This window comes from Opisthocomus hoazin, chromosome 6 (assembly GCF_030867145.1).
Source record: "Opisthocomus hoazin isolate bOpiHoa1 chromosome 6, bOpiHoa1.hap1, whole genome shotgun sequence".
NCBI lineage: Eukaryota > Metazoa > Chordata > Aves > Opisthocomiformes > Opisthocomidae > Opisthocomus > Opisthocomus hoazin.
In genome coordinates, this window is record NC_134419.1 from 80,597,405 (window position 1) to 80,622,145 (window position 24,741).

At 41.1% G+C, this 24,741-nt stretch overlaps 1 protein-coding gene across 5 annotated transcripts in view; it reads left to right on the forward strand.

The window, feature by feature from the left end:
* The window catches only part of INPP5A (inositol polyphosphate-5-phosphatase A), a 244,062-nt gene that overhangs the window by 148,560 nt on the left and 70,761 nt on the right, over positions 1 to 24,741 (forward strand). For all 5 annotated transcript variants that reach the window (XM_075424000.1, XM_075424002.1, XM_075424003.1 and 2 more), the window contains exons 8-9: positions 860 to 979; positions 16,018 to 16,102. In XM_075424000.1, the coding sequence (XP_075280115.1) occupies positions 860 to 979; positions 16,018 to 16,102 (205 nt within the window). The remainder of the gene's footprint in view (positions 1 to 859; positions 980 to 16,017; positions 16,103 to 24,741) is intronic.

Consider the following 24,741-nt stretch of genomic DNA (forward strand, 5'->3'; position numbering starts at 1 on the left):
AAGTGGGGGGTCGGTCTCTTTTCCCGAGTAACAAGTGATAGGACAAGAGGAAACGGCCTCAAGTTGCGCCAGGGGAGGTTTACATTGGATATTAGGAAAAACTTGTTCACTGAAAGGGTTATCGAGCATTGGACCAGGCTGCCCGGGAAGTGGTGGAGTCCCCACCCCTGAAGGTATTTAAAAGAGTTGTGCGTAGACATGGCACATAGAGGCATGGTTTAGTGGTGAACTTGGCACTGTTAGGTTTACACTTGGAGTACATGATGTTAAAGGTCTTTTCCAACACAAGTGATTCTCTGATTCGATGATCCTGCAGGCACAGTCCAAGTCAAAGAGCCTGTATCCTCTTCCCAGCTGGAAGTGGTGTGCGAATTGACCACTGTTATCTTGGCACTCTTCACACAGGGTCGGGTACGGAGTTGTAGTGATATGATTTAGCCTTTTATGTTAGTAAAATACTCCTGTTAGTAGCTTTTCATTTTGTTTATTGCAAAGCCACAGTTCTACTTTGGTATTTAGCTACAGCTTTATAAACTTGAAGTTGCTTGTTTATACATTCAATTTTATTTTTAAAATATTTTAGTGAGAGGGTAGTGCTTGATTTCTGTGAATTGTAACTAACAAATAGCTTTTGATTTTCATATTATGCATATTTTAAGCAAAAGCCTAGATGCAGTCTTACCTGTGGATGAGTTTGATGATAGTCTGATGAAGATAGCTTAATTTGCAGTCTGTGTGAGTAAATACTAAGGTAACATAAGAGAGAATACAGTGTTACTGTGTTGAATGCTTTGCTGATGCAAAAAATGTTTTTTTCTTTTATCCTGAATCATTTTATTTTTTTCCTTTTTTGTCATAGTGCCTTTGACTTGGTAAACATTCATCTTTTCCATGATGCTTCCAATTTAATTGCTTGGGAAACAAGCCCATCGGTTTACTCAGGAATACGGCATAAGGCTCTTGGCTATGTACTTGATAGGTATGTATTAGCCTTTACTAGCATCTTTCAATCTTCCGTGTTCATAAGTGGCGTATAAAAAATGTTTCAAAAGGCACACTCGGAAATGTAGAGATTTTTATTTTGTGAACTGAAAATGGTCACTTCTAATCAGAGTTTTCTAGATGATGCCAATTATAGATTAAGTATGACACTCTTTTAAGCTAAATCGCTGAGACTGGAGAATCTGTCTGAAGTCACTAGAACTTGTACAGTAGAAAGCAGGTTTGTTTTTCAGATGTGTTAGATTAGCAGCTTTCTGGTCTGTGTGGAGTCTAATAAGGCTACTGTTCAATTATGTTGTTAGTTATGGAATAACAGAGTAATTCTGGTTGGAAGGGAGCTCTGGGAGTCTCCCGTTCATCCTCCAGCTCAGAGTAGGGCCCACTTCGCCATCATATCAGGTTGTTTGAGGCTTATCCAGCTGAGCTTTGAAAAGCTCCACGCAGGGTGATTTGCAGCTTTGCTAGGCCACGTATTACTGTGTGTGATGACCCTCACTGTGAAACTTTTTCTGCCTAATAGCCAGTCAGAATTTCCCTCAAAGCAGTTTGTGTCCATCACCCCTCATCTTTTGGTGTGCATTGCGGGGAAGAGCCTGGCTCTGTCTTTTCCGTAACTACCAAATATATAAAGCCAGCAACAAAATCCTCCTGTAGCTGTCTGTTCTGTAAACTGAACAAATCCAGCTCTTTCAGCCTCTTCTCATCAGTCTCGAGCTCCAGCCCCCTCCATGTTGAGCCCTGTGGTGTTTTGATCTCAGGACTAGCTGAGTGCAGTAGGCAGCTCACCTTTTCAAGCAGCAACGCAGCGATTGTGGGCGGTCATCACCACTGTTAATAACACCGTGGTTTATAATGGTGTTACACCATTGATTCGTCTGATGGGTGGTACAATACAGAGGGTAGTCCCAAAAATGCCCAACAATTCACAACTGCCCTAATTAGCAGTTACAGAGTCAGGAAAAAGAGTAAGAATAAAATTCTTTCTGCATGGGCACACGTGTATTGGCAAAGCCAACTGGTATTTCTCTTACGAGGCGCTGCCTGACTTCGTGTCCGCCTGAGAAATGGCGCTTTAAAGCGTCTCTTCCAGGCAGCCCCGGCACACGTGGCGACCTGGGCTCTGAAACCTGCTGCCCAGCAGCCGCGAGGCTGGAGACGCTCCTGAGTCAAATGAAGTTGTGCCGCCATCAATAGCTTTGCGTGTGCGGTGCTGTCATTTTTCCCTGTGTAGATTTTCACTGAAAAAAGTTTCTGAAGTGTAGAATGGAGTATAAATACCTTTTCAGTCACATGCCAGCCAAAGTTTTCTTTCTTTCTGTAAGTTTTATCTTATTTGAAGACAGGCAAATATTTTAGCAAAAGAGACCGCTGCGTTCCACTGTGTACAAAGCAGCGCTTTCCCTGTGCACCCCAGCAGAGGACTAAGGAGGAAATCCTCCAAAATAGGTATTTATTTTCACTTTTTGGGGTGATACAAGGATGAAGAGGAAAAATCCGGTATGTCTTCTGTTCTATCACTTACAAAACCTGTTCAAATCGTCAGAAAACACTGGTGGTACTTGGGAGGTTGGCAGATAGGTAGCATGCAGTTGTTTATAAAAGATGCCTTACTTAGGGGACAGAGATGCAGTGAGAGCAGCATGTGCTCTCAGGGCAGTCTGAGACATAGATTTTTGAGCTCAGTTACACAGAGCAGTGTGGGAAAGGCCTATTTTTATTTCATTTTTTCTTGGCTGCTTTGGTCTCCTGTCCTTTTCTTATGCTTTGCATGAGGGAACTTTATCAAGCCTGTATAAAACTTTTGCATTATTTATTGCACGCTTGTTTACTGCATACAGTGTGCTTCATTAGCTAATTTTGGCTTCGGACCTCCCACGATGCCCTGGCGAGGGCACGGTAATAAGACTGTAGTATTAGTGTCAGCTGTGGGTCAGAGATGTCATGATGGTATATCATTAAAATGTGACACTGCCAAAAACTGCCCCAACTCCCCTGTCCTTAGAAAAGAAACCCTTCGATTCTAGGTTGCACGCTACCACTGTGAGCTTGCATTCAGATGAATCGTTCATTTTGAGGGAGCAGCCAGCCGCAGATCCGGACCTCCGTAGTGAAATGATGGGCTGGCTCGCACAAAAGGGGAGTTCTGTAAGAGCAGTGAATAATGGGAAACCCCTTTCATCGGCATTGCTAACCTTTTGGCAGCCACCAGCAAACTCTATTCTGATCTGCTGATTGGGGAGGACAATACACTGAAGCTCACTTTGAATGAATGCTACCACCAACAGTGTCCCCATTCAGAGAGTTTTGGGAACCATCTTTGACCATTGTCTGCCATCACTCCTTCAGACAGTAGGAAAAGGGAAAGTGCGAGCGTCTATAGGGGGAAAAGTACTTCTTTTCTTGGCTTTAATCTCTCTTTAAAGCTTCATAGATCTACATTTCCAGCTGAGCTACTGGAACTATGCGGTGTCAGATAAATACAGAAGAGAGAGGTTTCAAGCTGCGCTTTTAAATCCCCTTATCTGCATGAACTAATAATGCAGATTTAGTGCTGTTAAAAACAGAGACTGATAAGTCTTTTCGTTTAAAGCCTTTAAACTGCTAAAGAGCATTTAACAGCAATGCAGTTCAAACCCAGTGAACAATACTGAGAAGGAAAACAGTTTAATGAGCTAAACCTTCACTGAATGAAACAGGAACACCTTCTCACAGTTGATTTAGGTCACTGTGGGAGTAAGTGAAAGCGCAGTTCTGTTCACACTGCATCTTCATAAACATGAATTAAGTACAGCCTTTTCATGTAAGGTAGAAGCTGTCACAGGAGTCTGAAATGCAAAAAAGATAGAAGTTTGCAAATAAAGCTCAAATGAATTAGTGTAACTGTTCAAAACATGAGGGAAGTTGGTTTCCCAAAAATTATTTTAACTGCAAGGTTTTAACGCATAGGCACAAAGTTGCGCGACATCTCTAAACTCCTGGGGGGGGTAGGGAGGAAAAAACAAAGGAAGAAGTGTTGAGTGATTTGAAGCTGCTGCAAAATGTTTTCTGCTGAGGGAATCTGTTAATAAGCATAATAACATGTTTTGGGACTAGAAAGGTTTAGTCTTACAATGGCGTTCTGAAGTGATTAGCTTTAATAATGTGAAAAAATAATTCTTTTAAAGACAGCTAGCTGGTATGTGCTGAGCAGGTTGGTTTTAGCATTTGCCATTTAGCAAGTGTGAAGAAAATGTGGTGTTAGACTCTTTAAAGGCTAAGAGAGTTGGAATTACACTAGTGTTAAGCAAATACTTGCTGGTATATTTACAAATACATATACAGTGTGTATGTAGAAAATTGCTGCATGTAATGAGTCTGTCTCAGTGCTAATGTAAACCCAGACTAAACTCCCATGGGTCAATTGCGTTGTTCCAGATAGGTGCAGATACAGTCAAAACTGAATTTGCTTTAGAAATGAGAATAAGAACAACCGCTATATATTTTTTGGGGAAAAAAAAAAAATCTTCCCGACCTATTTTGGAGAATTCCCATGTAGAATTAGCCCTATTTGGATAATACTTGCATATTTGTATTTTCTAAAGTTGGGAGGTTTAAGCTACACATGAGAGTAACAAAGGAAATGTAGTTTACGTTTGAGTTTAGTCTTTCATACATCTGCTGTAACTAACGCTTATGCATGTGTCATGTTAATTAATTATATTGGCGTATTAGTCATCTCCTTTAGACACTTGCTGTGGAAAAGTGCTTACTGAATTTAATAGCCTGGCTAGGGAATTGAGTAGAAGTGGTAGGATAGGGTCCTTTAAAAGTATTAGAAGAGAGTTTGTGACGGACAAGGACGCGAAATGTTAGCCTGATAGTGTGGTTCTTGGTGTGCCAGCCATTTAAATTTCCTGAAATTATCTAGAGCATTCAGATCCATAAAATTAATGTGGTTTTTTGGTTTTTTTGGTTGTGTTTTTTTTAAAAAAAAAAAAAAGTGACAGTGCTTTTCTGTTTTCCTATTGAAATGTTCCCTGGCCTAGTTCAACAGAAACATTTTTACATTACAACTGTGAAATCTTGGCATAAAGCTCCCCTTTGTGTCCTTCATTATTTTCTCACAAATATAGTCCATTGTCACATAGCTGAAGTTAATTTGATCAACATTGGGACATTTAACTTTTATGTCCGGTCAAAGGAGCTGTTTCATGCTCATTTTGGGTATTCAAAAGAAATGATTGCCTGAAAAATAATGTTACTATTAACAATTCAGAGCAATTAGTTTCCCAGGGAGAGGCGATGTGATGCACCGGCTCCACACAACTATTCTTTGTCATTTTATGGATGCTCATCAGTCAACTGTCACATCTTCTCAAAGACCCCTCCAATCTAAATGTTTCTCTTTGGGCTTTTCCCAGAACTAGAAGCTGAATGAGCAAAAGAAAAGCCACTTAGTTTCTAGGCAAAGGAAAACTTCACTCTAAAGATCTGGGTCATTTGAGAAGATCCTAGGAGTAGCTCGCTTTGGAGGGGGTGGATTTTTTTAAATTTTATTTATTTTTTGCAACAGTGATTTTGACATGAAGCGAAAACTCTCTGCAATCATGTGCCTTCAAACGTTTAGTGAAATTTCTGTGTATTTAGATAGAATGCACTCCCAGGGCAAATAAACCTTGCATCCCAATGTCTGCTAACAAAGGTTTAGAACCTTAGATCACATTCAAAAGGACAGCTTTTCATTAAACACCCTGAGGCTCAGCTCATTAATACTCAGTCATTCCCCCCCCTTCAAACTAAGGTTAAGTGCTCTCAAAATTAGCGTGTTTGTATAATATGCTCTTTAAAGAGTAAATCCAGCAAAATTGTGTTGTTACTTTCAACCTGTCAAATACAGCCAAAGAAACTTTTTCCTTGCTTCTTGTTTTGCTGCTGGCTCAGCTTTTGCATGTTTGATGTAGTTGTCAAAAATTTAACTCATACGTCCTTCCTGTTTACACAAACACATTCTGAATTTTATTTAGCTTATATTTTTAGCAGAAAAATAATTTTGTACTTGTGTGCATTGTAGTGGAAAATATACATGATTATATTTTTAAGGGCACAATAAATGCATTTCCGTAGTAAGTGAATGGTGATTTCTGATAGTCCTAGTCAGTAATTTTGCCCTCACTCTGTTAAACATTTTCAGCATCTGGGACTCTAACTTCAGTTAGTTGGGACTAACTGAACAGGTTGTTAATAAATTTGTAGCATGTATTGTTCAAATTGTAAATTAAAGATCTCATGATAAAAAGAAATCTGTATAAACGATAGCAGGCTCGGAAGCAAAGGTCCGAGTGGAGGATCAGCAATCCAAAATCCAGAACTTTAAGAACTTGCAGGTGTCACGCAGAAAGGTGTCACTTAAAAAAAAAAAAAAAGAGTGGATACACTGAGTCACTCTGCAGTTTGTCTGCCTCATGTGAATAGAATTGTAGCTCTTTCAGAAGAGATGCTGCAAATATGAGCTCTGAGGGTTTTGGCAGCAGTTTTCACAACAGCAGTCTCCCTGGCCTGTGGTGTGGATGGCACTGAGGGACTGCCAAGTCTGCCTGGGCGCCGGGGCCGCTTTGGGGGCACTCCGAGCCTCCGCCTCATCTCTTGGAAGGGCTTTACCCCTTTTTGCCTATTTTCCAGGAACAGGTTCTCCTGGAGCTGCCGCAGTTGGCTACCGTGTCGTTCTAGTAGAATATAACTGATGTAACTACAGACTAGGTTGGATGTATTGTGAAAAAGTACCACTCGCAGGAGAACTTGTGTAATTAAACACAGACAACTGAAGAAAAGAGAGAATGCCTCTTAAAAAAAGAAATGGCTGCAGATAACTTGGTGTCTGCTTGATTTTGCCCTGGAAATGGCCTTATATGAGAATGTGCAGAGTGCGTCACGTTCTCATTGAGTTATATTTCTCTTTTTACTGTAATTTGTTCCTTAGAGAGTCTGGAGCTAGATAAAGAGCAGTCATTAGTGTCTAGCTAAAGGTGACACTCACATCAGCATTCATTGTGGTTTGTGTCTTTTGAAATATTCTATTGTATAGCCCTATAATTTTCCAGGATAGCTATGATTCAATTAAAAAGAATCTGTATGGGCTGTTGATCCAATTTTTATTCATTTGAAGAGAAATGAAAATAAATTGCTATTATGATTTTATTTACAATGCTTACTGTGAGATGATGCTATGAGCTGATAGTTATAAAACGGTTGAAAGAGCTGCCTTCTGCTTCCATTTGAGTCCGTGGGCACTGGGGGAATAACCATCTTTCAACATTTTTACACGCATAGGAAGGTAGGATCACTGTGTGAGAAGGTTGTCGTCTTTGAGTGTTTGTGTTCTGGAAAGATCCATATTCTCCCTAACAGGTAAATAGCCAGATGCAAGTTACAGCACTTTTAGCCGCTTGTCCCTCTGTACAAGTGCTACAGTAGTTGTAGACAGACTTGGCAGACCTTCTGCGTGGACTGACAGGTAAATAGCTGTCACTGCTTCACCTTTTATGAATGTTTCTTGAACTTTCTTCCATTTGTGCAGGGTTTAAGATGCAGCTAAGGTGATTCAGTTTCTCACTTCAGCGAAGAAAATGGTTCTGCTGTCTCTATATCCACCAGAATTTTCTTTGGTCAAACCTAATGTTGGCAGCGCTAGTTTTTTTAATCAGTGTGCTCTTTTGAAAGAGAGGGGTTTTTCCCTTCTCTTTAGCACTTCAGATGTTCCTGTGGTGTCTCCTCTCGTTTGTTTCCTCACATAGTCCAGTAGTCCACTGTAGTGTGACTTTCAAAGGCATAACTGCCCAAGCTAACAATTAAGCGTGTAAAAGTTGTTGCTGATTAGCTTTTCTCAACGTCAAGCATTTTTTAATCCTTTGCAAGTGAAGTCTTTCTGTGTTTCTAGTACTTTGCATTACCCTTTTCTGGAAGCAGTGGGTTTTGGTTTTAGTTTCCCATCCCGCTGAGCCTAGCTGTTTCCCCAGGCAAGGCAATGGAAGCGTGCAGGTTTCTGGGGCTAGCAGCATGCTGAGGCGTGACGTGGCCGGTGTCCTGTCCCCGTCCGCTGTCCCCTTTGCCCAAGCGGCTACCCGCAGGAGCTCGGACTGGGAAAGGCCCTTGTTGCAAGTCTGGGGAGATGCAGATCCGGGAAGATTTCTTAACCGTTCTGCCACTGTTCTGCAGATGAGCTGTTTAAGGACGTGCCATGCCTCTGTTCTGAATTTTTCTAGATTTGTCCCAAAAAATACTTTACCCACAGCCTTAGTGAGCTGATGGATCAGTATCCCACTGCGGCGAATCCTGCTTATTTTCTGGTGTGCTATTTGCGCTTTTAACACTAAGCAAATAAGGGATTTTTGCTTTATTCCACCACATCCAAGCCCTGCAGGACAGTAAAGCAAGAATTGCAGCGTCTCAGTCTTCATGTAGATATGGCAGTTCTCTGCTGCCTGCTTATGACAAAGTGCTGCCAACACTGAGGAGTTCCGGAAGTTATGTGGAAGAATTTTGATGTTCTGTGGTAAAGGAAGATGCAGAAAGATGTGCAGTTTCTCTGGTTTCTTCTTGTTGTTTGCTCTTACATCAGATGAAGAGCAAGAAAATGTCTTTGTAACATAACACCAGTGCTGTAGCATTGTATTCTTCTGTAGCAAAATTGACAGGTACTTACATCATTATACATGGCTGCTATTTCATTAGGCGAATGTCAGTGTCAGGTAAGATCATGGTTTTGTCAATATAATGAAAATACCAGTCAAGTGAGGAAAAAGTCACCATTTTCCAGCTCTAAAAATTGATTTTTGTTGCTCTTCTTGTAATCCTTTCTTTGGATTAAGTATTTATTATTGATGTGGTCTTTCTTTTAATCTTAATAGCTGCTGACATTGTCATTAATTAAAAAATACAACATTTTTGCCCAAATGGCACTATATTGAAATTAAAAGTGAACATCACATATTAGTTAAACAGCCCTGGCAAATGTCTTGAGTGCTAAGATGATTGCCTAAGCTCCTTGACAATTCCCTTCATCTTGCTGTATGCCGCTTGACCTTTTGAGATGTTTTGATGTTATTAATACGTTTTAGCTATTATATCAGAAAGAACAGGGCATAAAAATATGATAAACTTTACCTTTTTAGTGACAATGCTACAACACTTTCAGCATGCCAATGAAGGCGCTTACATCACGTCTTTCGAGGCACACTTAGACAGTCAGCAGGTAACTTTTATTCAGAGTTGATGGAGGGTTTTTTTTCTGGAATTTGTTTCTAAATGTGTATCTGAGAATGCAAATTGGTGCGAGCTGAGTGCAGACTGTGCTGCAGAAGGGAGGCAATATGCAGAGGAGATGACAAGGTCCTGTCTTTCAGGGCTTTCTCTTAACACCTCTGTTGGAGGTGGATCCTCCACGGACCAGTTCTCGAGGTGCATGTGTACAAGCTGATCTCTTTGACTAAAACTTGTAAGAGAAAAAGTAGTGAGGAAAGAAATCTGAAAGGCCACACATCAATCCTGTGTCTAGTTTTGTGTAACTGAAACCTAACGTTTCTGTTCTCTTGACCTTCAGTTCCTTAACATGGCTGTAGTAGAAGACAGGTTTCACTGTCGTCGTTCCGTGACTTTCCACCAGAAGTCACTGCAGGAGTTGCTGTTCCCGCTGACGGTTTAGACCTGTGGAAAAGAAAGTGTGTATAGACTCACGCATAGGTCACCTTCTACCTCCATGCTAGCCCTTGGCTCCCACCAACGGGAGCTGCTGGCTCTGTCTCCGTGGGGTTTTCTGGGCACCTCACCGGTCAGCTGCAGTGTGGACAGGTTTTACCGTCCCGCGCAGAGACGCTGGCCAGCGTTACGTTCACTAGATTCAAATCAAAACAGATCTTTTGGTTTAAAGCTTTGCTTAGGTCAACAAGAAACAAGATTGGCAGTTCAACCTGGGAAATGATTGCTGCGCCAAGACTGAGCTGTCCTCTCTTCTCTGCGTAGTTAGTTGCGGTTTTTGTATTCCTTTACTTAGGAAAGGATGTTTTATATAGGCAGGCACATTTTCTCTGTAAAAGCAGCTTTTACACCTTTAGTTCCTCTGCATGGGTAATGTGCAAAAATAAAGAGATTGTGGAAAGATAATTTCCTACTACGGATGTTGTATGAGAAATACAGAAGTGCTCATATTAGCTAGTATTTAGCTTAAACACATTTAGTTATTATCAAAATTTTCTCACTGAATAAAATATGGCTTGACCTCTGGATTGTTTCTTCCCAAGAAATGTGACAGTGTCACTCCTTTTCCTTCATTCAGCCTGCTTGGCAGAGCTGCAAGTTTTTTGTTTTGTTTTGTTATGTTATTGTTGGGGGGGGGGGGGGGGGGAAGAAAAAAAAACCCCTCAACTCCCTCTTTTCAGCAGTGTCAAGTTAGGATGAATTGGCTAGGGAGGCATGTTTATAGACTGTGTGAAGAACTTTGTCTTTGTGTGGGAATGCTGGTGACACTGGTATGGCTTGCCTGAATGAACTGTGATGACGCGGCTAATAAGGTGTCCTGCTGAGCGCCGCAGCAGCCTTTCTCAGACCTCCCACTTAATGCCATTCAGCTCCAGCTCAGTGTAGCTAATTTTTCCCATTCCCTCAATTCTTTAGGCCTCCTTACAAACAGAAAAGTCAACTTTCACACCGAGGAGAAGATAAGTGCTTTAGGAAATAATCGTGTAAACAGAGTGTTACCTTCTGACCTGATGCTGATACCTTGGTCTGGGACAAAACCCAGCTGGCGATTGCATTAGACATGGCTATTAAAGGAATAATGCTGCTGATCCTCCTTACAAAGTGCCCTGAGAAATGGTTTAGCCAAATCACAGTGCCTCTTGTCACACTGAATCATGTTCAGCTGCTCTCTGCCATGACCAAATAGCAGTTGCTGATATTTAGCCACTTCCTTGTCGTCGTCTTTCTTGTGACAGTATGGGGGAAGATAAGTGTGAAAGCAAGGGGAAGTCAGTCATATTTCCGATTGCCCTATTATGTTCTGAATTACAGTGCTTTAAAACATGCATACAGTACACCATATAGCTTTTAGAAAAGAGGGTGCATTTCGTAAAGTCTCTTTAATTGTAACTACTATAACGAGTACTTTAAAATAAAGGAAGTTACGAAAGGATTTCAGTGATTCCAGTAACACAGAACTGTTCATTTTAAGATTGCACTACGCGATTCCTTTTGGTATTCTGTGTGGAGACTAAAATTAGTAACTAGACCCAGATTTCCAGTAGTATCGAGAAGAACCACCTCTGGCTCATGCTTGTTTTAGTCTTGGTAGGAATATGGCATCCAGATCTCCTAAATGGCTTTGAAATAACTTACCCTTCACAATCCGTTGAGGTGACACTGTCATCCAGACCGAGAGGTCTGTCTTTATGTCGAAGTGATTTGACATATCCTAGGCCCCAGACCAGACCCTGAGCATTTGCTTCTCCTGTGGCATTTGTTTGACTTCTCTTTAGGTTTGCCCGTCGCACGGGTCCGGCCAGCCCCTGCTCCAAGCTGGGTGGTGCTTTCATCGCAGGCAGGCCACTCGAGCTCAGGCTAAAGCTATTCAGCATCATGGCTCGGAAGATTTCAGAGGTTTCTGCTGATTCTCCTGATGCACCTAGAGCAACAGACAGTTTTTGTCACAGGTCTTCGGGAAAATGTGTCGGGGGACTGCCATGCTAAAAAGTGCTCATGAGAGGCAGTCATTTTCCGAGAAGTCCTAGCGACGCAGCAGAGCAAGTACATTTCCAGTGCAGGCACAGTGACTTCTTTCTGTGTTTGTAAAGCACTTGCTGATACCCAGGGTGAGGCAACCTGTTGTTGTTACACCAGAGAAAGAATGACATGTGTTTATTTTGCAGCAAAGAAATTGCTATAGTAATTTTGCATTTGTTTGCACCCTTACCAATGAAGTTTACTCCTTAAAAAAAAGCATGAACCAGGTATCTGACTCATCAAAACATGTAAGGGTGCGACTAACTTTGACTGTAAACTTTACCTGCAAGTTACAATCGCTTGAGTGTTTCATTCTTTTGCTGTCCTGGCAAGTCTAAAGGGCCGTTCAGCTCTATTTCAAAAACTGTTTGTGGTCTGCCGCTTCTCAAAATGTAACGAAATTGAAAAGAAACAGAGAATAACCCAGCTGGGTCTAGAAGGCTTCCGGTGTTAGAGCCTTCAGCTAAAAATGTAGAATTAGTTTGAAACTGGCAAAATAATTAGTATGTTTCACACATGAAGAATCTGAAACTGTTATCAAGAACTGCTTACGCAATGAACAGCTCTGTGTATGTGGAAGTGGTAGAAGAGAAGTCATCTATGGCATTTATGTTTGTGTGCTTTGAAGTTTAACAGCATCATCAATAAATCCAGTCATAAGTGTGCATTTTTTCCAGTGGTCCTTATTTGCCATACTGAATTTGTCATTTTGACTTCCAAAATGCGCAGAAGTAAAAGATATTTCTTTGTGGTATGTTCTGAGTGCAAAGAAACTCTTTTCTCATAAGTGATACCTTCTGGAGCAAGAACAAAGGGTTATAAGAATGAACGTGCTCTTCCAGCCATTTCAAAGGGAAGACTTCTCTTTCTGGAAAGGAAGGGCTGTAATTGTTTGAAAAGTTTTCTATTTTATTTGCATTCAAGCACATCCAGAATACATCTGGATAGCCCGTCATCTCTTGGTGGCCCTGCACAGGTCACAACAAGCAGCACAGCTAGTTAAGGCATTGATGATCTGTTGTTTGCCCTTGCATATAGACTTGTGGAAGTGAAGTATTTATAGTCTCTATGCAGTCATGATTTTTTTTTACCCAAGTTGCCTATTTTGTCACAAGCTATTTAGAGAAGTTGTGTAGACAGAATAGAGCCTTAAAGGAGGTTGAAGCCCTTCGGTATAAACTGATAGTTAACAAGTAGAAAAGAAAAGGCACTAGGTCCTCCCACTAAAAACATAAGATTAATGCTGGTGACATAGGTTGACTGCTTTCTTTTTATACGATTCAGATTCAGATTTATCACTCCATTGGCTGATTCACGGCAATATTTTTAAAGGATTATTTGACACGTCGTTAAAGGAAGGGTATTGTTACAGAAACAAATAGCAAACTACAGCAATGCAGATTTTGAAGCCTTCCTAGTTCTTCTGCAAGCACTTGTTATTAAAAAAAAAAAAGTCTTCTGAGTTCTCATTTACTTCTACATGTGATGAACTGTACATATTTGTGGCTTAGAATGCAGAAACAAGAGAAGTGGAACGCTTTTTTTTAACTCTTGCTCCAGTCCTGACACTTTCGCTGTGCATCCTTGGTCCTGGCGAGACTCGTGATGTTCTGCAGTACAGGGTTTCCATCCGAGTGCCCCCAGTGCCAGCTACTTTTCCTGCATGTTCTGGTGGAGGAAGTATTGCTGTACTCTTCTTTATCGCCATCTCCTTTGCTAACTTGGAGTCTGATTCTAAAAGCACAGTCAAGAAGGTTAGTTCTTGTGCTGTTGATGCAGTGGAATTGTAGGCACCAGCAAGTATTTCAGAATAGAGCAATCAGAATACCAAAGTGCTGAAATAATTCTAAGAGCTGGGAACTCTTGAACTCATGGTAAGTTCCAGTGGCAAGGACAGTAGGTTATGTGCCTACATTAAGTTGAGTCACTTAAAGCATATTTTATTGGTAGGTATCCCAGATCATTTAGTAAACGTATATATGTGTATATCCCTTGCTGTACCACTGTTGATAATTTTACTGTACACCTAAATATCACCACCTGTGAAAAGGAGATGTCGGAAGCCACTAAAGCATCGTTCATGAGAAGTAGCATTTGGACTATTTTAATTCAGTCTGTCACGAGACATGCTTTCTAAAAGGTCCAACAAGAAAAACTACAAGGGAAGCAACTGGTTAAAAATATTGACTTTAAAGCTGGGATTGATTTGTATGCAAATTATGTTTAAATCAGGTAATGTGCAAGACTATGAAATGATTGAATTTTAATTAATTGATCAGAAGCAGACTAATCAGCTGTTTTGTTCATCCCTTAGGAGGCATTCTAACTGGCTATTTTTGGAACAGTCTGTTTATTTGGAAAATCTGTCTTTACATAATACAATCACAGGCATCATTCTCATAATATCAATTTGTTGTAAGAGGCCTTCTCTAGACCTTGATGTCATTCCTGCAATATCTGTCATTTCTTTGTCAGCAATAAATGGCAACAAGCAAAGCCAAAACGAAGATATGAATCAGGAAAGTTGGCAAAGCAAAATCAGTTTTTCTTATATAAAAGTTGCATATCAGATTTTGCGATGATAGTGTTAGCAAATTGCGGTAATGTAAATGGTTCAACTTTTAAGTTCTCATTTTCCTTTAATGTGCTAGGAGGGCACTAATCAAACTAATGTTACGTGCAGGTCAGGAGTGACAGGTTTGTCTCAGTACTTGCTGGGAGCTGACAATAGACACTATTTATTAACAGTACCTGCAATAATTTGTCAGCTGAATGGGGGATTTGAAGATTTTCATACCGGAAAAGGAGAAATCTTTGCAAGAGATTTTGCTTCAAGTGATCACTGCCTTAGGTCCAATGCACATTAATTTTTTCAATGAAATAATATTCCATACGTAATAGATTACTGTTGACTAAAAATGTGAGATGTTTTTAAGAGGAGATTCAGTGTCTCACTGTAAATCCAAAGCTGTATCTTTCATTATAGCTTTGAAAAGTCTAAATGGATGTAGCGTGTTAAAACTTTGAAAGCCATTTGAAATGAGTGCTTCCTTGCTGGGCAGTGTTGTTCCAGGAAACCTGCTTACTGTGCATAACTTCGTAAGCCTTTACCTGTCTGTATGGATCCCTGCCTCTGGCTCGGCTGGGATTTCTGGCATCGTAACCCTGACATATGTATGTGTTCCCAGAATACACACAGTGTATCGCCTTGCGGGTGTTCCCAGTTGCTTATGTAGTGTACATCTAGTATACCATTCGAGGTTTTTGTGTGTTTCATCTGTGTTTTGCAGCTGTGGCGGTTGCATTTCAGGTATTTCATACCTTCATCAGCTACTGATAGGAAATTAATTGTATTGATTCTTATTTTGAAATTAAGCGCGAATCGGTGGACTTCCAAATGCCAAGATCTCTGGAAGTATGTGAAATTGCACATTCTTGGGAGTACCAGGCAATTGTTGGTAATGGTAAATAAGCTGATAATATAATAACAATTTTTAATAATACAAGATTTGAAAGATGAACAGTAATGTCGTATCTCCCTGTTTAGTACTGAGCAAAGGCTTGAGAAAAAAGTCAATCTTTACTTCACATCTGGAAAGAACACCTTTTAGGTGTTAGCTACAACCTCAGTAAAAATCTGCTTTAAACAAAACAGAGAACTGTCTTCCAGAGAACTGGAGCTGGAGCAGGAAAAACCTCGTAGGTCAGTCTCTATCAGCTGTGATGATTAGCATTTCGCCCTAACCTATCACTTTTTGTATGGCTCTTAGAGCACTGGCAAACGCCGGTAAACACGACCACAGCCTTGCAGATGAGTAAACTCACTCAGCAAGCAGCGGAAGGTAGACGTATTCTGAACTCACTGCTAATTCGGGGTTCCCAGTTGTTAGCTGCCCAGCCCAAAGCCATACACTCACAGTTTCAATGGTGTGCAGTACCTCCGCGATGCCCTCGGGATTTCTGCAACGCCCAGATGCCTGCTCTGCAGTGTTTGTACTAACTGCTGGAAACTTGCTTTCCTCAAACTGCCCTTTCAGCCAGATAGGGGAAAGCAAATGCATTGTTCTGCTGCGGTCAGAGATAGAATTGCCTAAGCAAAAGAAAAATCCTCCCAAAACCAGGGTTAATACATTGTTCCAGTATAAACTGGTAGGTTTGATTGTTCCAATAACTGTTTCTGAGATTGTGCCTAGAAGATTTGTGTGTTTATGCATGCTTGCTTATACGTGAAGCTGAATAACAGGTTTGTTTTGGTTTTTTTTCCAGAATTATAGATCAGCGGTTTGAGAAAGTTTCGTATTTTGTCTTTGGAGATTTCAACTTTAGACTGGATGCCAAAGCAGTAGTAGAGGTAGGACTTTTATTTTTCTTCTGTTGTATACCCTACCAGTTTTTACTTCTCCAATCTTTTTGCCTATGGAGAAGCTAAAAGTGATGTAATGAACTAGTCTTAGTATTGACATCAGGCTTGGCTTAGAATACTTCTAACATGAACATCTGACAGGTAACGAAAAAACCACTGTTGTGAATCTGCTAAAGCGATTAAACCCACAGCTGAGAGGCTGCATTTCTTCTCAGTAGTGGTGTGTAAAGTGAGTATGGGCTGCAGAGCCCATGCCCCCTGTTCATGGTCCTGTGTGTAGAAAGGAGATGATGTGGGTACCCACCTAAGATCTTAAGACCTGGAGTCATCACAACGCATGCAGGACTCCTTTCCTTTGGCAAACATGCAGGTTCCGTGTTTGAAATCTCTTCGAGCTTCAGCATGGGACACCATGTTTCAGTTGTGTGTTTGTGACTTTTGCAGTGTGTTCATAGCTCACAGTGACTCTCACAATCACTTACTGCAAGCGGAGTAACTGCTGGTTTGTATTTGTACTCGTGGGGGGGAGGGGGGGAAGAGAAATTTCCTAAATTTCTGTGTTAGAATTCCACACTTCAAAAATACAAGCAGACATTTGTACAAACCTTTGTGACAGTAGCATCTCGGTGTGGAAGGGTGACTGGAAGATTCAGATAAAGCCAAAAAGAATGCAGTAAACCTTTTTCATCGTGAGTTGTGATTACCTTGACTTCACTGCTAAAGCTCGTCTCCAGGTAACATAGTGTCAGAAATAGTATCCGGTTTGAAAACCAGTTTAATCTCATGGTTTTCCCACTTTAATTCCCAGAGATACTGTAGTGTCTTTTTGGTGTCCTTGAGCGTAGGTGTGTATCATCTAAACCAGAAGCTTTTATTTTGTAAATCAGGCTGTGGGAAGCAAGCAGCCTTTGTGTCAAGGGCTGGCTACTCCTTGTACAGGTGCAGTGCAGTTCTCCTTCCTCACATGATGATTAGTTCTTCATCTATTGAAACGTGGGAGTTTGACATTACAGGACTGCATATGTCACTAATAGCTTCCTGCTCGGAATCCTTTATACGTGCAGCCGCTTCACCAATAAACTTAAATGTCCTGGTTTCGGCTGGGATAGAGTTGATTTTCCTCCCAGTAGCTGCTGTGTTTTGGATTCAGTACTAGAAGAATGTTGATGTGTTCAGTTGTTGCTGTGGAATCGAGGACCTTTTCCAGTTTCCCGTGTTCAGCTGATGAGCAGGTCTGCAGGAGCTGGGAGGGAGCACAGCCAGACAGATAGCCAAGCTGACCGATGGAAATATTCCATACCAAGGACGTCATGCTCAGTTCAGGAATGGAGGTTGGCTGGGGGGCAGGAATCTATCTTTCCTTCTTGTTTCTGTGAGTTCAGATCCTCTTTTGTCTGGGAGTTCGAACGTTTTCAGGAATTTAGCGAAATTTGTGATTTCTGGGTTCCATGATTGCTGTTTGGGGAGTGGCTGTGAATCGGTTATCAGGTGTTGAAAAAAAACTGTGCTGTATATAGTTAGTTTTGCATATTCATTGTTATCAATTATCATTAGTAGTATTAGTATTTTTCCTTTTTTGCTTTATTAAACTGTCTTTATCTCAACTCACGAGTTTTCCCTCCCCTTTTGTCCATTTGTGCTTCCCATCCCACTGGTGGAGAAAGGGGGAAGGGTGGGCGAGTGGCTGTCTAGTACTGAGTTGGCAGCTGCTGGGTTAAACCATGGCATTAAAGCATAACTGAAATGAAGTTCAAGTCACTGATTCAGAGCAGGCAGCTTGATGCTGCATATGTTAAGGACTAAATCCTGCTCTGCTGAACTGCGGTTCCCATAGTTTTCATCAATGTTTATACTGGTTTGTTTTTTGTTCACTAGTGGTGCAACAGTATTGTTAAGAATGCTCCTGTCTGAGAACACCTCTATCAATCATGCTGCTGTAAAATTATCTTCTACACCCAGTACTGTTGAAGGGCGCTGTAAATTTTTCCTAACTTACCAGCTGCCTAGGATTCTGCAGGATTGAAACTGCAGAGAATACTAAATTACCAGTAAATTGATTCCTACAGTTATTTCTGTGACTTTTGAAGTGATCCATTTCTACAAAAATAATGTCACTAGCCATAGATGATGCGTACTGAGGCAACTGCACAACAGGTAGTAAGAGTACAGCTGATTCTTAGTCCTGACATGGTACTTTTCATCTTATGAATGCTTTACCGATGTCAATTAATGTTGTTGCCTATGAGCACACAAGGTGTAATTTGAAGATGAATCAAATTAATTTACGCATTCTTCCTAGATAAGGTGTATGCACATGTGAGTGTAAAAAGCAATAGAATATCACATATTTTCTGTTGTTTTTTTGAAAAGTGGCATACTCCAGTAACAAGAACTTCACCCAGCTACATTGCAACGTTAATTAAACATAATTAAAAGTTGATCTAGAAACTTCCACTTCTAATTTATGTATATGCGGTTAAAGTCATATTGTTTTGTAGTCTTCTGCATTTGATGCAGTTTGTGAATTGGCGTGTCAGAAGATCCAAAAGGTTGAAGAAATGGTTGTCTCATATAGTTTACTACACAGCAGTGATGGTACAGCCAGTGTGTCTTTGGCTGCGTCTTAGCACCGGAACAGTCCGGAATGAATTAGCAGTAACTGTATCACACTCTGTTTTGACAGTAAAGCGTAGGCTCCAAAGAGACAGATCCGCTTCTAAAGTGTAATTTGGAAGGGCAGGCTTACAGGCCAGCTCTAGAAGGAGTTATTCTAGATAGGATCTAATGGTTTGATTGTATGTAAGGTATGTAAGATCCGATCCCAAATCGCTTCACAAAGTGATTTATAAATTATGTTTCTCAACAGTGCTATTTTTCCAAAGCTGGCAGAGTGCCTTGTCCAAGGTCATGCACAACTGACAGTGGCGGAACAGGAACAAAAACGGCCAGCAGTGGTTACTGACCTAACAGTCGGTGCCAGCCAAAGCGTTAGCCTGTGCTCCCGTAGGAACCTCGCACACCAGAAATACCCTGGACCCTTCTCGCATTTTAAACATGTGCCTATGCAAGCTGATACTAACCATTCTTCTGCCTATTCAGCAGTGTAGTTAGTACTAGGAATTTTAAGGGTTAATCCATTGACCTGTCATCTTTGTATATATTACTAAATTTATCTCTGCTTTTCTTGCTGACCTTTTGAATTTTCTCTTGAGACCACAATGTGCTGAACACTTGAACACTAAGATGCAATGAGCGATACATGTGTTGTGGAAACATGGGCTGTACTTGCACCAAACACAAAGAATAGAATATATTTCTAAAGGATTTCTCAATTAAGCCACTGAAAAGGAGAATCTGAGACCTGTTTCAAATGTGGAGTCCAGACACTGAAGTGCAGTGTGCTATATCAGATGCCAAAAATATTGTGCTTATTAATTCATAATTAATAGACAATAAATCATTAATATATAATTTATTAAACAATTTATGGGAACGTTAATCTAAAGTCATATTGATTTCCTTGCTAGGAAAGTCTGCTTTACTGTTGTTGGAGTAATCCGGGGGGATTGATAAAGCAGGTAAAGGCTTCTGGCAATTCTGAGATCCGTGTGTGCATTAACAAGAGCACTGTCTGGAGAGATAAACTGGCAAGAAGGAAATAGGACGTATGTACCATAACAAGCGTAGCAAATACAATTGTTTTATAGTAGATTCCAGTTATCATTTGAGCATAATTTGTAGCTTGGCATGATGATGTTTGGAGAAATACCTACAGCTTGTCCATTTAAAGCATTTTAAGGTTGCCCTCAGCCTGAAAAGGACCAATGGTAAGGTTCTGTTTGAGTCTAGTTTTCTTGGGCCAATATGTGATTCAAAATACAGGGCCCATGAGAGGACCTGGAACTGCAAGTTCTTTTCCCAAAGTCTCAGATGTCTGTATGCTCCGGGTGTGTGCCACGCATCAAGGACATTGGGGTCATTTTGCCAGGTCTCAGCCAGTGACACCCCACCTTGGCTTTGGCTGCGAGATCTCATCAGGCATGCTCAATGCCACCCTCTCATCGGGACAGGGTAAAGCCCCCAGCCACTGCTTATCTGAAAATAAATACGCAGAAGTGTAAATGCTACGAGGTGGTAGTTATAAAGGTTTGGTATTGCTGTGGTAATAATCCTCGGAAGTTTGTCTTGTAGCTGAATGCCTGGCAAATCACCTGTCTGGCTCACTGCATCAGCATGCTGAAGAATAAACACCGCCCCATTACACCCCATCGGTGGCTCGCTCCGGTGGTCTCCCCGGTGGTCGCAGTGCAGATGCTGTAGGCGCAGCTTTCTGCTCGTTACGCTGTTAGGACAGCTGCCCCAGCTCCAGGGCGGGCTGCCAGCCCCGGCCGAGCTTACCGCGGAGCTCTGCCTCGGGCTGAGTTCTAGGGGACCCTCTTCTGGGTCTAGCACTCTGACTTTACTTGCTCCTGTCAATGCGCCTTTTAAATTATTCGGAGGGTTTTCTGTTGGGTTATCTCAGGTGGGTGCAGACGGGGAGCTGCGTGGCCAGAAGCGGGGAATGCTCTGGTCTCTCTGCTGTGTTCAGCTCGTGAACCCCTGCCTGCCTGTGGTGGGAGATGCCTTCCATCCTGACCAATATGCCTCTGGGCTAATGCGCCAGCAAAGTGGTGATGGCCAAGTGCTGTTGCTGAGGTAGCGTGAGCGAATCTTCCTGATGTGTTTGCTGAGTTAGCTCCTGATCTGCCCTGGGGGTATCGTCGGGGCCTGATCCTGACATGTCCTGCTGGGTCTGCGTAGCTGAGGTGGGAGGTCAGTCCCTCCCCGTAAGGGAGGTAAACACCACTACTTTGGTGCTGTAAAACATCGGGAGGGTTGGACTAGATGACCCACAGAGGTCCCTTCCAACCCCTGACGTTCTGTGATTCGGTGAAAATCAGTTACAACTCACGATGACGCCTCTGTGATCCAGAAAATCTTCTGTTAGCAGTCTAGCCTCTTGGAAGACACCACATTTTTGAAGATCCACTGTAGACCCGTTCAGGGCAGCAAATTACAGACACTTTTGCAGTGCTCCTTGTGGTAAGTCTTGCTGGCGTTGCATTCGTTTAGTGCTAAACATCTTCAGTTCATCATGCTTCATGCTAGAAGTGTTTCCAAAAGTAAACCTTGTAAGTAGGAAATGTGTTCAGTAAGGCAATACATACAAAAGAAGGATGTACGTTTCCTCAGGTTTTGATCATTTTAAGGTGTGCTCTAAGACCTTAATTTGTTTTCTGATGGTCAGCAAAATCCATTTAATCCTACGTATGCAAAGTTGGCTAGCTATTTTGCTACTGTTTAAATTCAAAGATTTGCCTACTGATTATTTTTTTTTAAATGCTAGATTTTTTGGGTGGTACAGCATTCTAATTATTTGCCCACTGCTTCCAGGTATCTTCCTGCACATCTATTCCCAGCATGTTAGGGAAGTGTTTACAACATAAGCAAAATTACTATGAAATTTTATACTAGTTTGACTCTGAATTCTAGGATGTATCAGCTTCTCTGCAGTGTCTCTAAAACAGTTATTGTCACAGCATTTCAAGGAAACATGAATTTGTGGTGTTTCTTTGTGTAGAAGATGGTTCTCCTGTAATATTTCCAGAAGTTCTCTCTTCCTGTGTTTTAAAGGTAGTACAGATAGGTCAATATAATCTTCGTGGTCATCAGAAATTGCGCATTTCTGTGTAGTAGTACAGACTATGTGTACTGTGTAGTGCGTGTGACAAAGGTAGCTTTTCAATTTCTGGAAAATTATCTTCTAAAGTTGAATTGAAAGGAGATTTGATGAGGTGACTTTAAAGAAATCTGCAGCAGCAATGAGGTATGCTGTAGGCTGAAGTTGAAGAATATTCCAGAAATTCAAAAATTGTTATGAGTTAGTGTTTTGGTTCTTCAGAAAAGGTAATAGCGTAAATGCTTGGAGGTTCTGAAATCAAAAACGACTGGCTGGCTATCAACTTAATAAAACTAGGATGCTAAAATCTCTGAAGCACGTTAAGAGCAAGAAGGGAACAGAAGTTTGTGGAGAGATAAATGAGGAGTTTTATTACAAAGAACTGAGGAGGACAGACTCTTTTAGTTTGATATGAGAAATTAAAGAAATGAAGTTACTGTGGGTGAACAAGTTACGTCAGTCACCTGCTGTGACTGCTATAGACCACACAGTGTTTCACACCATGATGCGTTGAAGGCCAGTCTAATCTCCACTTTTAACTTTTTTTTTTTTTTAAATTTAAACAACTACTCGCAGCTAATATTTTCTGTAAACTCTACAAACGCTTGCTAGTGTAAATTTGGAAGCAGAATCGGTCCCATAAATCTCTCCTTGCCTCCTCATTCACATGGGTCTGTGGAAGTGCAAGTGGGAGGGTCGTGACCCCCATCAGTATATTTGTAGGGCTGCCTACACACGGACGTCTCGCACGGGCTGTCATTTTGTGTCTTGAACGTGCAGAGGTGCCCTTTTCCCTTCATTTGTTAGAGCAGATGTTTCAAACTAAAGAGGGGGCTCCCATTCTCGTTAGCCCCAGCATTTTGCCGGAACTTGGCAGTTGATGCAGTGCGTCGGAGAGGAACTGCCTCCTCTCACCGTTTCCCTGCGCCAGCCCAGAGCATCGCAGCTCACAGCTTCGGCTGTGGTCATCGGTGAGTCAGTTTAACAGCCTCGCTTTGTTTAAACCACCATTCAAGGTGTTACCTGGCTGTAAACCTAGGAAGAGTATTTTTGCTGTCAGCAGGCCATAGTAACAGGTTATATTAATCTTTGAGAATTACTGTCTTTTCATATTTAAAAAAAAAAAAGTTATCCGCTGAAACTCTTACCTATAAATCTTCCTAATCCAATTTGTCCATCTTAGGAAAATACAATCAGGCTTAATAAACTGGTCTTATTTTGGCTGTTTTGGAATAAAAACCTGTTTCTGGCTGAGACGGCCAATTCAAAAAGTCACTTAGTGTTCTTGGTACTTGCAAAAAAAGAAGAAGGATAATTGTGTGCTCCCCGATTTCAAGAACTGCAACTGAGGAATCTAAAGTTCAGTATGCAAACCATAGGTCTTCAGGAGAAAGTAATATTAATCTCAAAATCCGTTTGCTCAGGGTAAACCATAACCTTTACTTGTATCCAGAAAAAAGTTTTCCTTTTTCCCTCCTAGAGGGACATTTTATTAGGGTTGATAGTAACTTGGTAAGCTGGAGGGGGAAAACAGTGTATCATATATGAACATATATAAAGCTAGCAACAGAAATGCCCTTTTGGGATTCCAGTCGTTATGACCTATGAAAAGTTTTCAAGTCCTATCTGCAGAATGAGAAGCAAAATCCTCACGGTAAAACTAGGAATTCATGTCTGTACACCTACCCTATCTACTTAGTGGGTTACATTTAACCAAGATACTTCCTTTCTAGACTTCTGCCAAGCAGCCATTTGATAGGCCAGAACTGGAATTGCTGATTAAATGTTTTTTAAAGGGTAAAAATTACTCATAAAGAAGTTGCATATCTAGCTCCATCATTCACTTGCATTGTGCCTCTCTGCCACCTCTGACCATTCAACTTTATATTATCTAGTAAAATAGGAACAACTTCATTCTAGCATGAGTTTTTTAGCTCCTGTCATATTGCTGATGCTAAAGCGAATCACGTAATTTTCATTTGATCATACACTCTTGGCACAATATGGTCTTTCATTTGGAAAAAGACAGTGGTGGCATCATACCTTTTTATCAAGTGTGCACCGGCAGAAGTTCAGGGAGCACTCCCTGGTACTGCTGTGATGTGTTCGTCTACACAGCATGGACCTCATCCTGTAAGATGTCTCTCTCTCATTTGAACGAGCATCTTTTGTTCAAAAAAAAAATGCTGATTAACAGCTTTTTATGTCTAAGTAATTGATTTAGATATTACTGAAATCTGAAGAAATATTTTAAGTTGAACTTGTTTCATTATGGAGTCCTGTGTTCTGTGCAGTAACTAGGATCTTTGCAAACTCCAGCCAACCAGTGACCCATTAGTAATTGTAATCAAAAAGGTTAATAGCTAATTAGGCAATTAGCACTGATTTGGAAACCTGATTCTGAGTGAGGTGGTCAGGCTGTGGGTGGATGTGGAGACTTGACTACCTTCTCATCTTTATAGGTGTGGTTCCCTGAACAAAAAAACAGGTCATCTGGCAGGGTGAGGCTCTTGCTGTCTTCTTGCAATACAGGTGTCATCACTAACCATCTGGCTGTCTTGTCAGATGCAAATATGTATATGTGTGTGTTTGTGTGTATTTTTTTTAACTAAAGTATTGTTTGCAGAAGATGCTTTTAATACATCAGCTAAAGCGCATGTAAGAATTGCACATTCATGTTGTTACAAACACAGCAGTCGTTTCTTTTTTTAAAATTCTGACTTTTTGCTTCATCAAGTGAGCATTCAGGAGAAATTAGTGATGTTTGATTGTATTAAAAATACTGACATAGCATGAAGAAGTAAGTGTATATAGTCATGGGAAATTCTACCTCCCTATCCAAATCCAAACTAGACATTGAGGGACCTGGGTGTCCTGGTGGATGACGGGTTGACCATGAGCCAGCAGC